This window comes from Eurytemora carolleeae, unplaced genomic scaffold (genome assembly GCF_000591075.1).
Source record: "Eurytemora carolleeae unplaced genomic scaffold, Eaff_2.0 scaffold384, whole genome shotgun sequence".
Classification (NCBI taxonomy): Eukaryota; Metazoa; Arthropoda; class Copepoda; order Calanoida; family Temoridae; genus Eurytemora; species Eurytemora carolleeae.
In genome coordinates this window covers 19,291-33,525 of record NW_019396275.1, presented here as the reverse complement: position 1 = coordinate 33,525, position 14,235 = coordinate 19,291, and the positions used below count along the sequence as shown (strand labels likewise).

At 31.5% G+C, this 14,235-nt stretch overlaps 1 protein-coding gene across 1 annotated transcript in view; it reads right to left on the bottom strand.

Annotated features, from left to right (window-relative positions):
• LOC111699942 (uncharacterized) overlaps positions 1–13,099 on the bottom strand; it is a gene marked incomplete in the record, with an annotated part of 52,210 nt that extends 39,111 nt beyond the window's left edge. Inside the window, 11 exon segments of the mRNA XM_023470738.1 lie at positions 2,322–2,404; positions 2,577–2,637; positions 3,211–3,367; positions 6,046–6,161; positions 7,479–7,586; positions 8,490–8,531; positions 9,267–9,352; positions 9,769–9,876; positions 10,210–10,338; positions 12,174–12,418; positions 12,966–13,099. Of these exon segments, the coding sequence (XP_023326506.1) occupies positions 2,322–2,404; positions 2,577–2,637; positions 3,211–3,367; positions 6,046–6,161; positions 7,479–7,586; positions 8,490–8,531; positions 9,267–9,352; positions 9,769–9,876; positions 10,210–10,338; positions 12,174–12,399 (1,116 nt within the window).
• Positions 13,100–14,235: the final 1,136 nt, after the last annotated feature.

Here is a 14,235-nt window from a genome sequence, read left to right as displayed (position 1 = left end):
ATAGATATTACATAAATATTAATATAAATATAAATATAAATATAAATATAAATATAAATATAAATATAAATATAAATATAAATATAAATATAAATATAAATAAAAATTATAAAAGAAATTAACCAGAATAAAATTAAATTGAGATTAATGTAATTATGTACTACTGTGATAAGAAATATATATTCCATGGTGTCAGATAAACCTTGGATTGGATAAACTTATAAATAATAGAAAGAAATAGGAATGAAGTAGGATGGATACAAATAAATCAATTCGATAGAAATATACAGGTAAATAAATCGACTGGCAAATGGTCAGATAGATAGATAGCTAGATAGATAGATAGATAGATAGTTAGATAGATAGATAGATAGATAGATAGATAAATAGATAGATAGAGACAGATAGACAGACACTGAACCATTGAAAACTATTTGAAGGTCACAACTAGAGATAAAAAGTTACAACCAATAATATAAATGCTGGATAACCGGGAAATAAAAAAATGAAGAGAAAAAAAATTTTAAAAAATAAAAGAAAAAGATTAATAAATAAAAAGCTAAAACAATGGCTTAATCAATTTATATATAAAAGTTTAAAGGTCAACGTTGTAAATTATTAACGATATTTATCGAGGGTCACCTTAAATTTTTTTTTAAATTCTATAAAGAAATGGGAAAAAATAAGTTTTTGCCAAAAACTTTTTTAATCCTTATATCTTTGCAACTCGATATCGCAGAACTTTCATGTTTCAAACTATGAATTATTAATTCAACTAGTCTAGGGTTAAAGGGTAAAAGGTTGCAAAGACTAGAAAACTGGCTCACGTACAAAAGGTAGAATTACAAAATGTAGAATGACAAAAGGTAGAATGACAAAAGGTAGAATAATCAAAAGGTAGAACGATCAAAAGGTAGAATTAACAAAAGGTAGAACGTTCAAAAGGTAGAATTAAAAAAGGTAGAACGTTCAAAAGGTAGAATTTTTTTATTTTTCAGAAAGAAAAATCCCCTTTTCAAGTTTACAAGTGGATGGAGGTTCGGGAGGATATTCCTACAACCAACAATTAAAACGAGGCCTAAAACAACCAGTGGAATCGGTCAACTGAGCCGAATGCCAGTCTCTGGACTATTATCACCAACTTCATGATTCTTCTTCTTGATTCAGCCAGTGGTGCAAACAGCACTGAGAACGCTCGCAAACAAAAACAGAGAGATAAACGTACTAGGATTAAAAACATGACTGAAATGTATAATAATTTCCCTGCACCAGACTATATGAAACAGCTTGCCACAATTATTGGTATGGATTAAAATCATGGGTCTGATCGTTTGAGAAAGATAATCAAAGGATTGGTTTACGAATTGATGAAAAGAACCATCCCTGTTTTCTATTTCTTGTCAACACACACTAATAACAATAGTTTCCTTGATCTGATGCAAACTATAAAACTATATATAATTAATTATATAAAAATATATAATTCTCTTTCATCAGTTTTCAGATTTTAAGATAAAATATTTGTGTATGCGGGCTCAGAGTAAAATATTCATGAATTTGTAAGATTATGTATCTGATAAAAGTTTTATAAATTCTAAATCGAAAATATGTTGTTCGATAAATAAAACAGAATCTTTTACAACTACAGAAAACATGGAAACCCAGCCAGCAATCCTTTGTTACAAGCGTTGCGAATGTTTTTAAACGCTGCTTTTAAAAAACAATTTTTTAAGTGCAATTGTTCTGTGTACACTGCAAAATTGCATATTCCCTGGACTATAGTTATCTTCATATTCCACAGAGTTTAATGGGTTCCACTGTAGGCGCAACCAAATTTTTTTTATGGGATGTGCGCCTAATGCAATGTAGTAGTAAAGAACCTATAACATTCTTTTATTATATAATTTTGGCTTATCTCAAAATTGTTAAAACCCCTCTAGTCTATATAGTATATATGGTCTCTAGATTAAGTGAATGAAACTATTTACGATTCTCAAATCCTTGAAAAGAATAAAATGTATTCTTCTGGAAGCTCCTGGAAGCTTCTTGATCCATTCAGAAGCTTCTTTAGAATCCCGGCTTTAAACGAAACTATGTTTAATGTTTGTTGTACAATCTATATAAAAAGCTCTTTCTAGCTCATGTATCTGCTAGACTAGGAACCTTATATATCTACTAGTTGTGTTATCTAGGTTCTATCTTATAGGCCTTATCTATCTACTACCTGTGTTATCTGGGTTCTATCTACTAGGCTAGGAACCTTATATATCTACTAGTTGTGTTATCTAGGTTCTATCTTATAGGCCTTATATATCTACTACCTGTGTTATCTGGGTTCTATCTACTAGGCTGGGAACCCTATGTATGAGTATGTCCTCCTTGTACCACTGTGTACTCAGGTTCCCTAAATATCAAACAATTAATCATAAATCTTGAAGTAGTATAAAAAGAAAAGGTCTGCATAATAATCCTATTTCTTTAATAGAACAACACAGCTGTTTGCATAGTTTAAGCTTGGAGGGATTAGACCTTATTCAAAGTTTAAACTTTATACATATATTAGCAACATTCTAAACATTTGTGAAAAGAATCTTCTGGAAGAAACCCTTCTTTATTCAAGGAATGAAGGAATGTAAACTAGGGGAATGAGAGAATGTAAACTGGGGGAATGAAAGACTATAAACTAGGGGATGAGAGAATGTAAACTAGGGGAATGAGAGAATCTTAACTAGGGGAATGAGAGAATGTAAACTAGGGGAATGAGAGAATGTAAATTAGGGGAATGAAAGAATGTAAACTAGGGGAATGAGAGAATGTAAACTACGGGAATGAGAGAATGTAAACTAGGGGAATGAGAGAATGTAAACTATATAGAAAGGATAGAAAGGATAGAAAGGATAGAAAGGATAGAAAGGATAGAAAGGACAGAAAGGATAGAAGGGATAGAAAGGATGGAAAGGATAGAAAAGATAGAAAGGTTGGATAGAATGAAGAGGATGGATCACTGTCCACTAATATCTACTATTTCTCCGGTCAAAGTACTGAAATTTACTGCAGCACACACCAACAGCTTAGTTGAGGGTGGGATAGGATGGATAGGATGGATAGGATGGATTAGATGGATAGGATGGATTAGATGGATATGATGGATACGATGGATAGGATGTATAGGATAGATAGGATGTGGATAGGATGGATAGGATGGATAGTTTGGATAGGATGGATAGGATGGATAGAATGGTTAGGATGGATAGGATGGATAGAATTGATACTGGATAGTTTACCTGCAATGACGACCTTCGTATTATGATGAATTCTTCCCTCTCCATTTCTAGCCACGCAGGTATAATCCGCCAGATCTTTGCTCCTATTAATTTATTCAGTTATTCATTTATTTATTTATTCATCCTTTTATTTATTCATTTATTTATTCATTTATTTAAAATTCATTAATTCATTTATTCTTTTCTTCATTTATTAATTTATTCATTTATTCATTTATTCGTTTATTCATTTATTCATTTATTCATTTATTTATTTATTCATTTATTCATTTATTCATTTATTCATTTATTCATTTATTCATTTATTCATTTATTCATTTATTCTTTTCTTCATTTATTAATTTATTCATTTATTCATTTATTCGATTTATTCATTTATTCATTTATTCATTTATTCATTTATTCATTTATTCATTTATTCATTTATTCATTTATTCATTTATTCATTCATTCATTTATTGAAGTTTTAATCATTTTTATGGAGTAGCAGAATTGAATGTATTTATTGTTGTGACGCAACAAGATTTGAATTACTTAAATTTATTTCTTGTGGTGCAGTGAGATTAAATATTGTAGAATGAATGTCTAGCAGAGATAAATAACGGAGTTCTGCGCAGACAGTGTTGAATTACAAGACAGAGAGAGAGCATGCGCGTAACTCCTTTGAGCCTCTTCCTCTGGGTTATTGTGAACGAAAAACCCCTAAATCTTAAAAAGACGACATCTAGTGTTCTATCTGTATTCTCAATTTATCTATGTTGTCTAGTTTGTGTAAAGGATTCCTAGTATTTAGTTCCCCCGCTTCCCTCCATTACAAACTAATGAGTGAATTAATGAGAGAAATAAATACACTGGAAGCTGGTATAAACCTTGCAAACAAAATAAACGAAAAGAAAAAGAACAATCAACCTACAAACAAACCAATCAACTTATTTATCAACCAACAATCAAGTAAATTGTCAACCAAAAATCAACAGACCTACAAACTAACCAACCAATCAACCAACAAACAAACATTAAACCAAATTATCAACCAACACACGAATTAACTCGACAACTTATCAAATAGCATAAAAACTAACTAACAAACTTACAAAATAAAAAAGATACTAAATTGTCTAATCTATATATAAATTTGGCTTGTCTGTCTGTTTGTTTGTTTGTCTGTTTGTTTGTATCCAATAAACGTCAAAACGGCTGAACCGATCGGGCCCAAATTTTTTGTGGGACATCTAGGGACCCCAGGGAAGGTTTATGAATGATCAAAATTTCAAATATTTGTCTCCATCAAAATTCGATCTTCATTAAATTTTTGAAAATTTTGAAAATCCACGAAATTTTTTGTGAAAATCCGCGAATTATTTTTGTTTTGTTTTACTATGTACACAAAGAGAACATGTTCACAATTAATTTAGAAGATGGGCGCGAAGCGCCCTCTGAGGCTAGTCTATATATAAATTTGGCTTGACTGTCTGTTTGTTTGTATCCAATAAACGTCAAAACAGCTGAACCGATCGGGCCCAAACTTTGTGTGGGACCTCACGTGACCCCAGGGAAGGTTTATGAATGATAAAATTCAAAAAATTTATATTTGTAAAAGTTTTTATCTTTGTAAAAATTTTTAAATTCTTGAAATTCCCAATTTTTTTATAAAATCCGCGAAATTTTTTTCTTTGTTTTTCAATGTTACAAAAACATTAAATCCACTAAAAATTTTTAGTATTTAATGAGCAAGCTACCTAACTAAAGAATAACTGAAGCAATTAATTTTTCATCATAAATATTAAAATTCAAATATTTGTATTTAATACAAAACTGAAATATCAATTTCTAATTCAAATAATCTGAAATATTTACAAAGGATTTCTGCCTCTAGAATTTGAGTTGAACATTTTCATTCTCGTAATCCACAAAAAAAGGGTTAAATGGTTATAAATTTTTTTTAAAATAATCTTTTTGTTTGTTTATTTTATTGTGGTTTTTAACAAATTTTTTTTATCGAGTTTGACGGTTATTATATCGTTAGAACTGACAATGATCAACCCAGACCGAAATATATTTTTAATAAATGTGGAACTAACATCTACTTTTTTACTCTACAGAGGTTTGGTCCATCACCATCACCGAATTTTAAAATAACATAATCACAAGTTATCAAATTACGGATATTTTAAATGGTTTTCCTATTTACACCCTTCTTGATATAAAATTTACTTGGAACATCTTTATTTTACGTGACGAACGATGACGCAATTGATGATCCAAAACGTATTCAGATACAGGTTAATTACCTACAAAGGATGAATCTGTAAAAACGACATAAAACTCTAAAAATATGACGATCTCAAGGATAGATTGAGACTTTTGCCTTGAAATTAAGCTTCAAAAGGGATATTTAATGATTTCGCAAAGAAAGAAACAATTTAACTGCTGCAGTGTGAATAATGAATATTAAGAAACAGAAAGTATACATTTTGTCAGTCGTCTATGAAGTCTCATCCTTTGGAAGTAACCCTGTATGTACTATACTGGTGCGCTTGGCATATCTTCTATATAATAAAACAAGACATTCGTATGTATGTTGCGTATAGCCGGCCATACGGCTGGACCGGTTGGGCATTTTTTGTGGACACTCATGGGTGGCCGGGGGGTGTTAGGCTAAAAAAAATCGGGCCTTTCAGCTAGTAAAAAATATTACACCAAGGCTACCCTAGGTATTTTTTCTAGATTTTTTTAAATATTATTGTGAATTGTTTCTAACCTGATGCTGTTTATTCTGAGTTCTGTTCCATCATTGATAACAGCCACAGTATTTGATTGTTGTACAGGGGCATCATACTTTAACCAGAACAGTTCAGGGTCAGGTGTACCTTCAGCCTTAATATAGTTCATGTACAGGGGCATCATACTTTAACCAGAACAGTTCAGGGTCAGGTGTACCTTCAGCCTTAATATAGTTCATGTACAATACAGTACAGTTCAGGGTCAGGTGTACCTTCAGCCTTAATATAGTTTATGTACAATACAGTACAGTTCAGGGTCAGGTGTACCTTCAGCCTTAATATAATTTATGTACAATACAGAACAGTTCAGGGTCAGGTGTACCTTCAGCCTTAATATAATTCATGTACAGTACAGTATAGTTCAGGGTCAGGTGTACCTTCAGCCTTAATATAATTCATGTAAAATACAGTACAGTTCAGGGTCAGGTGTACCTTCAGCCTTAATATAGTTCATGTACAATACAGTACAGTTCAGGGTCAGGTGTACCTTCAGCCTTAATATAATTCATGTACAATACAGTACAGTTCAGGGTCTGGTGTACCTTTAGCCTTAATATAATTTATATACAAAACAGTACAGTTCAGGGTTTTGTGTACCTTTAGCCTTAATATAGTTTATGTACCATACAGTACAGTCCAGGGTCAGGTGTACCTTCAGCCTTAATATAATTTATGTACAATACAGTACAGTTCAGGGTCAGGTGTACCTTTAGCCTTAATATAGTTTATGTACAATACAGTACAGTTCAGGGTCTGGTGTACCTTCAGCCTTAAAATAGTTTATGTACAATACAGTTCAGTTCAGGGTCAGGTGTTTGTCAAAAAAAACATTTAAGTTTGTACATGTATATGTATATGTAAATGTATATGTATATGTACATGTAAATCAGATTTCTTTGTAATGTCCCTTGAAAAGTCAGATATTTTCTTCTGTGAGATATATTTGATCACATTAAACCCTGATATTTCACGGGATTAACTCCTCATTTTTTCTCTTCAATCCTCAACAATGGAACTTGAGAGGGAAAATATAAGAACTGTTTATTTCTGCAGAATAAATGGCGTTTAAAACAAATTTTTATCTTCCTCACCATATTAAAATAATTGATTAAAAATTTTCAAGATTGAAATTGATTAAGTTTTTTTAATTATTTCCCGTTGACCGTTTGTGTGAAAAATATCGATTCGTAGATTACAATTACTGTACAGTGTTATCCAAGAAAGAGGAACAAATGTCGTCTTAGATCTTTTAAATAAGAAACGTCGCCAGAGATTTTAAGTCGGTATATCGCAAAAAAAAATCCATTTACGATAACATTTTCAAATTAAATTTCTATTGCTAATTTAAATCTAGATTAAAGACGACAATTGTTTGTTTGTTTGTCTGTACATAAAGTACATAAACATTTACCTGGCAGCCTAGAATGATGGAATCTCCAATATTTACGTAGTTTATATCCTTGGGTACTTGTACAAAGTGAGGAGCAGCATGTACAGACAGGTGGTACCATGTACCATTCTAAACATAACATGTACAGACAAGTGGTTCCATGTACCATTCTAAACATAACATGTACAGACTGGTGGTTCCATGTACCATTCTAAACATAACATGTACAGACAGATGGTACCATTTACCATTCTAAACATAACATGTACAGACAGGTGGTTCCATATACCATTCTAAACATAACATGTACAGACAGGAGGTACCATGTACCATTCTAAACATATAGTTATTTTTTGGCGAGAAGGTAATTTTCTGAGCAACTGAACAATTTGATTAATAACGTGGGATGATTTCTCTTGGTGTTGACAAAAAGAGAAATCGGAAAAAATGTTTAAATCTTAAAAAATAATTTCAAAGTATTTCCTAAATATAGAATAAAACTAAACATTTCAAGTGTGTATCCTCCATTTTTTGCAGAAACAGAATTTATTCTATTGTGAAAATGCAATATTTTCTCTAATCTTAAAGAAAATTTATAGAAAATTTATTTTGAAATATTTTGACAGGTTTGTTAGATTGAATTTCATTTTTTATTTTGTTAAATTTTTTTTCAATAACTTACTTATTTTTCTTTAAACTTTACAATGCATTTTCATTAGACAATTTCTTCAAAGCATAGTAAAAATCATTTTTTTAAACCTACCCAATCACCTAAAGAGTATTAAAAAATGCATTAAAACTAATGTTTTGTTTACTGAAAGCATTAAAACTCCCCCTCCTCCCCCCCTCCCCTCATCCCTCCTTCTAGCCAGACCAAGATCAAATATTTATTCTAAAATGGAATTCTTTAACAGAATAAAATATGTATGGATTCTCTAGGATACGAGGGAGAAGACTAGAACAAGAAACCAAATCTAAAACATTAATCTCAACTTAAAGAGAATGCTCCCGAATTTCAAGATATATTTTTACCTCTCTACTCTCCTCTTCTGGTGGCCGGTTGAGAAACACAACCTGTACAGGATACAGGGTACATATAATTTACAATTTATGAAACTTTCCTTATCCTTTCCTTTTATTCATATTTTTATATTTTTTTAGAATTGGGAGGAAATATTCCCACAACCTCTACTTTTAGAGGTTTTTAATTATATTTTCTCCTGAAACACTTAATTTGTATGTTTTTGTTATATTTCATAAATAAATAATTTTTTACTTTACTTTTTTTACTTTAGTAGATATGTAACCTCTATCTAAAAGTAAGTACAGTGATAACCAGAAAATAGGAAGTAGACTACTAGACTCTAGTTATGTCTTTAAATTTAATAACTTTCTAGTAATTTAAGAACTTCCTAGTGATTTTATAACTTACTAGTGAAGCTATTCGCTTTTAACAACATCAAATGCACTTTATGCTTTAATGTCGTCTTTTTTCTATAGTTTTCTGGTTATTATTGAACAAAATACAAGCGTAAATAGTCGAATATAAATATTCTTAATAATATTGTAAAACTTAACACGCTGATTTAACAGTTAGCCCCTTGTCTCAGCAAGCTGTTACTTTCGATCCCAATTTGAGGAAGTAAGCATACATTTTTATTATCTTTTGTGGGTGGATGCGTTTTAAATGAAATTATTAACTGAAATATTGGTTTATTCAGTTCAACTGAAATATTGGTATATTTTTTATTATATGTATGGATATATAAAAATATATATTGTATATATACATATTGGATTATTTATTGCGTGGACAGATATAATAGTTGTGAAACAGGAGGTCTCCTGGATGTTAGTTAGGTTTAAGCTCGCAACTCCCAACCCAGCAGAGTTCCCTAAAAAATAATTCTATTAAAGGCAATAAAAAATTTAATAAAAGAAACTCCATCTTTTAAAACCTCTGAATGATTAAACTAAACTTATGTTAAACCTTGTATTGAACCTGTTTTTTTGGCAAACCCTGTCAATTATAAAATGCGAATCCAGAGAAAAGAGTATTAGTATTAAATTGTAAATTTTATATTGTTTAACGTAATTTTGCTTGAGACAAATATAAATGATGAATATATAAATAAAATTAAAAGATTATCAGTTTTGATGCTAAAGCAAGTGTTCACAGCTTAGCTTTAAGCGGTGTTAAAAACCTTTTTTTTATATTTTTGGTTACATTCGATGAAAAATATAAACACTATTTTTTTAACAGAAAAAAAAACTAAACTGTTTTACAGTGAAATGAAGAAACATGAGGAACCTGAATCTATCCTGGCGGCCCTGCAGGAGTTAGTTGGTTTATCTCTAAACTCTTGGGAACAGTGGGTTGGATAGTCGTCATACCAGATAAATATAGGCAGCTCAATACCTGATTAATTAGTTAATCAATCAATCAATCAATCAAATCAATCAAGTCAGTTTTTCCAATCAGTCAAATCAATACGGATTTAAATAATTAATTTCAAATTTTATTATCTCAAAAAAAATTAAATTCCAATTGTATTCAAAGGAACTGAACACTTGCCTCAATCTCTAATTTTCCTATTACTATATCTTTGCAAACTGATATCATGTTGCAAACATATAAGGATAAGAAAATTAGACTTTGAGCGAAGTGTTTAATTCATTCACCTGTAAAAGCTGAACGTTATATTCGTTTAATATTATATACAAAGTTATTGGTAATACAAATCAAAATTACCTTTCTTTGACCAGGTTACTACGTATGGAACTGGAATATCACCCGGGAAATGCGCGTGGCAGTTGAAGTGTACTTCCTGACCCAAGATGGCGGTTATATGCTCAGGATCATGTTCACTGTACGCCCACACTAGAATTAGAATTCAAATAAATATAAAGTACACTTCAAAGCTTAAGATCTTCTTCAAATGAAAGAATTGTTACAAAATAAAAAATATACGTTTAGGATTTTTCTAGAACAGCAAAAACCACCTTTTTTAACAAAATAAAATTATAGAATAAAGGCGACTGCATTATGTTATGAGGAGGCTGCATAGAAAGTTTTCAAAAATTTGAACTTTAATGTGATAAAATAATTTCTTTGTAAAAGTTGAAAAGAATAAACTGTTTGGTTTGATTTATTTGATTTGTTTGACTGATGTTTTACATTAAGTTCTTGAATTGGGTTGGAAACCAATTATTAGATAGATAGAACTGTAAAGGTAAAGTCCTATCTGTGTTATCTATACGGGTCAAAGTCCTATAAGATAAATTCTGAAGGGTTTAGTTTCATAGTAAACAATTCTGCACAAATTACTGTTTACAAACTAGATCCTCATTTCTTCCTGAGAATACTTAAATCTTTAATTAAATCCAATCCAAGCAGAAAACTTTATAATTGTTTTCAATCCTCTCTCTATACTGGTTCTCTATAGTTAGTTCTCTTTATCTATAGTTCTAGGACAAGGTGATCGGGTTCTCTATAGTTAGTTCTCTTTATCTATAGTTCTAGGACAAGGTGACCGGGTTCTCTATAGTTAGTTCTCTTTATCTATAGTTCTAGGACAAGGTGACCGGGTTCTCTATAGTTAGGTCTCTTCATCTATAGTTCTAGGACAAGGTGACCGGGTTCTCTACATCTAGTTCTAGGACAGGGTCTCCGGTTTTTTTATCCTGCTCTAATACACGGTCATTGGGTTCTCTTCTCTACATCTAGTTCTAGGACAGGGTCACGGAGTTCTCTTTCTCTAGTTCTAGGACAGGGTTGCACCAGGTTCTATTTATCTGTAGTTCTAGAACAGGGTCACCGAGTTCTCAATAATTAGTTCTAGGACAGGTTCACTGTGTTCTCTTTATCTGGTTCTAGGACAGGGTAACCGGGTTCTCTATAATTATTTCTAGGACAGGGTCACCGGGTTCTCTTTATCTAGTTCTAGGACAGGGTACTATTCTTAAATTTCATGTGCTCTCCTACTCTTTTCTATAACTTTTCTAGGCAATACGGAAAGAAAATACAAATATTTTATACACAATATCAATATCTATATATAAATAAATATATAGTTATTTATTATATGTATGGATATATAAAAATATATATTGTATATATACATATTGGATTATTTATTGCGTGGACAGATATAATAGTTGTGAAACAGGAGAAGAATATTAAAGGGATTCATGGACCAAGAATAGATAGGTAGGGATTGACAAAACAAGAATAGATGATTCATGGACCAAGAATAGATAGGAAAGGGATGGATAAAATCGAATAGAGGATTCATGGACCAATGATTGAGAGGAAGGGATTGATCGAACACGAATAGAGGATTCATGGACCAATGATTATGAGGAAGGGATTGATCGATCACGAATAGAGGATTCATGGACCAATGATTAAAAGAGGGGATGGCTAAAACCAGAATAGAGGATTTATGGGGACCAAGAATCTCAAGGAATATAATAGATTAATGATTTATGCTTTTAGAAATATTATCAATAAATGAAATTTGATCAAACTTAAGGTTTTTATATTATGAGACACTGCACAGCAGCTTACCTTGGAAATATATTTTTAATGAAATATTCCCGACAATAGTTTTCATACAGAGAGAATTGCATGATAAGGAAGTGATCGGAAAATGTCAATTTCTGATAAAAAAAAGTTATTTTTACCTTTGACAAGGCAGACCAGAATATATTTACCTTTGACAAGGCAGGCCAGAATGACTAGAATGTATTTGAATAGTAGAGACTGTGTAAACAACCGGACCGGACGGTTGGTGTACCGACCGTTCGTATGCCGACCAGTTGTGTGCCGGTCAGTCGTGTGTTGACCGTCTGTGTTGCAGTCGGCAGGGGGCAGGACCGCCAGGCTGGTCAGTTCGGAAGCGCAGCTTGTTTTGTAAACAGTTCTATGTGGAACAGACATACTTTCCCCATCCCCTTCCCTGCAGTACAATAGATGATTAGTAAACATATTAGGACAGGACACTGTACTGTAAAATGTGCAAATTACACTGTAAAGTATATTATATTCTGTACTTTTTTACTGAAATTCGACGACGGCATTTACACAAACAAACTATAGTTTGCTATGTAGCAGGTTCAAGCTTTTAAAAACATTTTACTGATTTCAGGTCGTCTTCATATTTTACTTTATTCTATCAATCACTGTGCCATAAATCAATTTGACATTTTTATAATTTGTTTTGCAGAGTTTTTACATGAAAATAAACAATAGCAAAGATATAACAAATAACGTGAATTGGACAGAAAATGGACAATACAGAAAATGCGGCATGGAATGTCACGATATGTGCACAATTCGTACTGCAAAGACAAACAAACGCTTCTGAGGTCGTTTTTGAGGACAAGGAGCAAAACAAAGGCTCTAAAATCAAGCTGAAAACAACATGCAAGCTTTTGTTTATCATTGTAGTTTGTACATACATCTAGGACTTACAATTTTTGACCCCGAACAATATGAATTTTTACCTAGGTGACTCCAGGTATAGTCGGCTGTACTCCGGTCATCTTTCAGCAGAGGTAGAAGAATAAACAGGTAGAGAGAACCAAGCTGACCTCAAGCTAACCTTACACTTTGACCTGAAAAAATAGGTCGAAATTAATAACATTATCAAACACTTTTTTCTAAAAATCTGTTAGAATTGGCTGACACTGATTTCATAGAGTATAGATTACTGTTCGCTTCTGAATGGTAAAAGAACGCAACTGTTCTACAGTAAGAACACATATACATATATCAGAGAGATCCAAACTGTTCTACAGTAAGAACACATATACATATATCAGAGAGATCCAAACGTAAGCTTCAACGCAAAAATTGTTGAGAATTTTACCAATTACGGCATAAAAACTAAAGCTGAAAAGAAGTGGTTTAGAGTTCTAAAATGTACATGCCTTGGGCTCTATAAAGGTATAAGTTAGTTAATGCAGTAAGATCAAATGACTAAGGCGTTGCGACACAGTCTTGAATATAAATATCAGTCTGGATCTATAAGTGGCATTGATATTTTACGGGAACAAATCAAATTTATTTCTTGCAATGAAAGCAACTTATTGCCCTGCAATACCCATTTTTTCAACATATTTTGTTTCAAAGAAAACTGAATTACTACATACATTTCTATTTTCAATTTAGGTTTTCATTTTGGTGTAGTGCATCGAAATTCAATAATTCTTCTTTTTATTTATCTTTTTGTTTCTCTCTATTTTATCTTTTATGTATATATGTAATGTAATTTATAGATGCATATTGCATATGTGGCAGATAATCTAAAAATAAAAAAATGTGTGTCCAAAAAAAGTTTGAACTCAACCACTCTATACCTTTAATAAGATATATTGGTTCAAAAATGCCGAAAAATGAATGTTTTTAGCTTTTATGAGAGAGAGCGTCTACCATAATTTTATCATACAGAAAAGAACTGAATTTTTGTCAACACTCAAATTTTGTAATCCCTAAATCTTTTCAATCTGCTGGTTTCATAGTAAAATATCGGGTTGCAAAGTAAAAGGATTTAAACATTAGAGTTTGTGGCAAAAACTTATTTCCTTTCTAAGAATTATAGTTGTGATATATGTGTCTAAATGGCACTATATGTAGAACAAGCAAATATTCGCGTTTTAAACCAACATTTTAACCTATCCTATAAAATAACTAAAGTTGTGCATTGTCATTTATATTCTTGAGTTTTTCTGAGGGAAGCATTATTTCTTGATTTTAGTTGTATTAATCTATTAT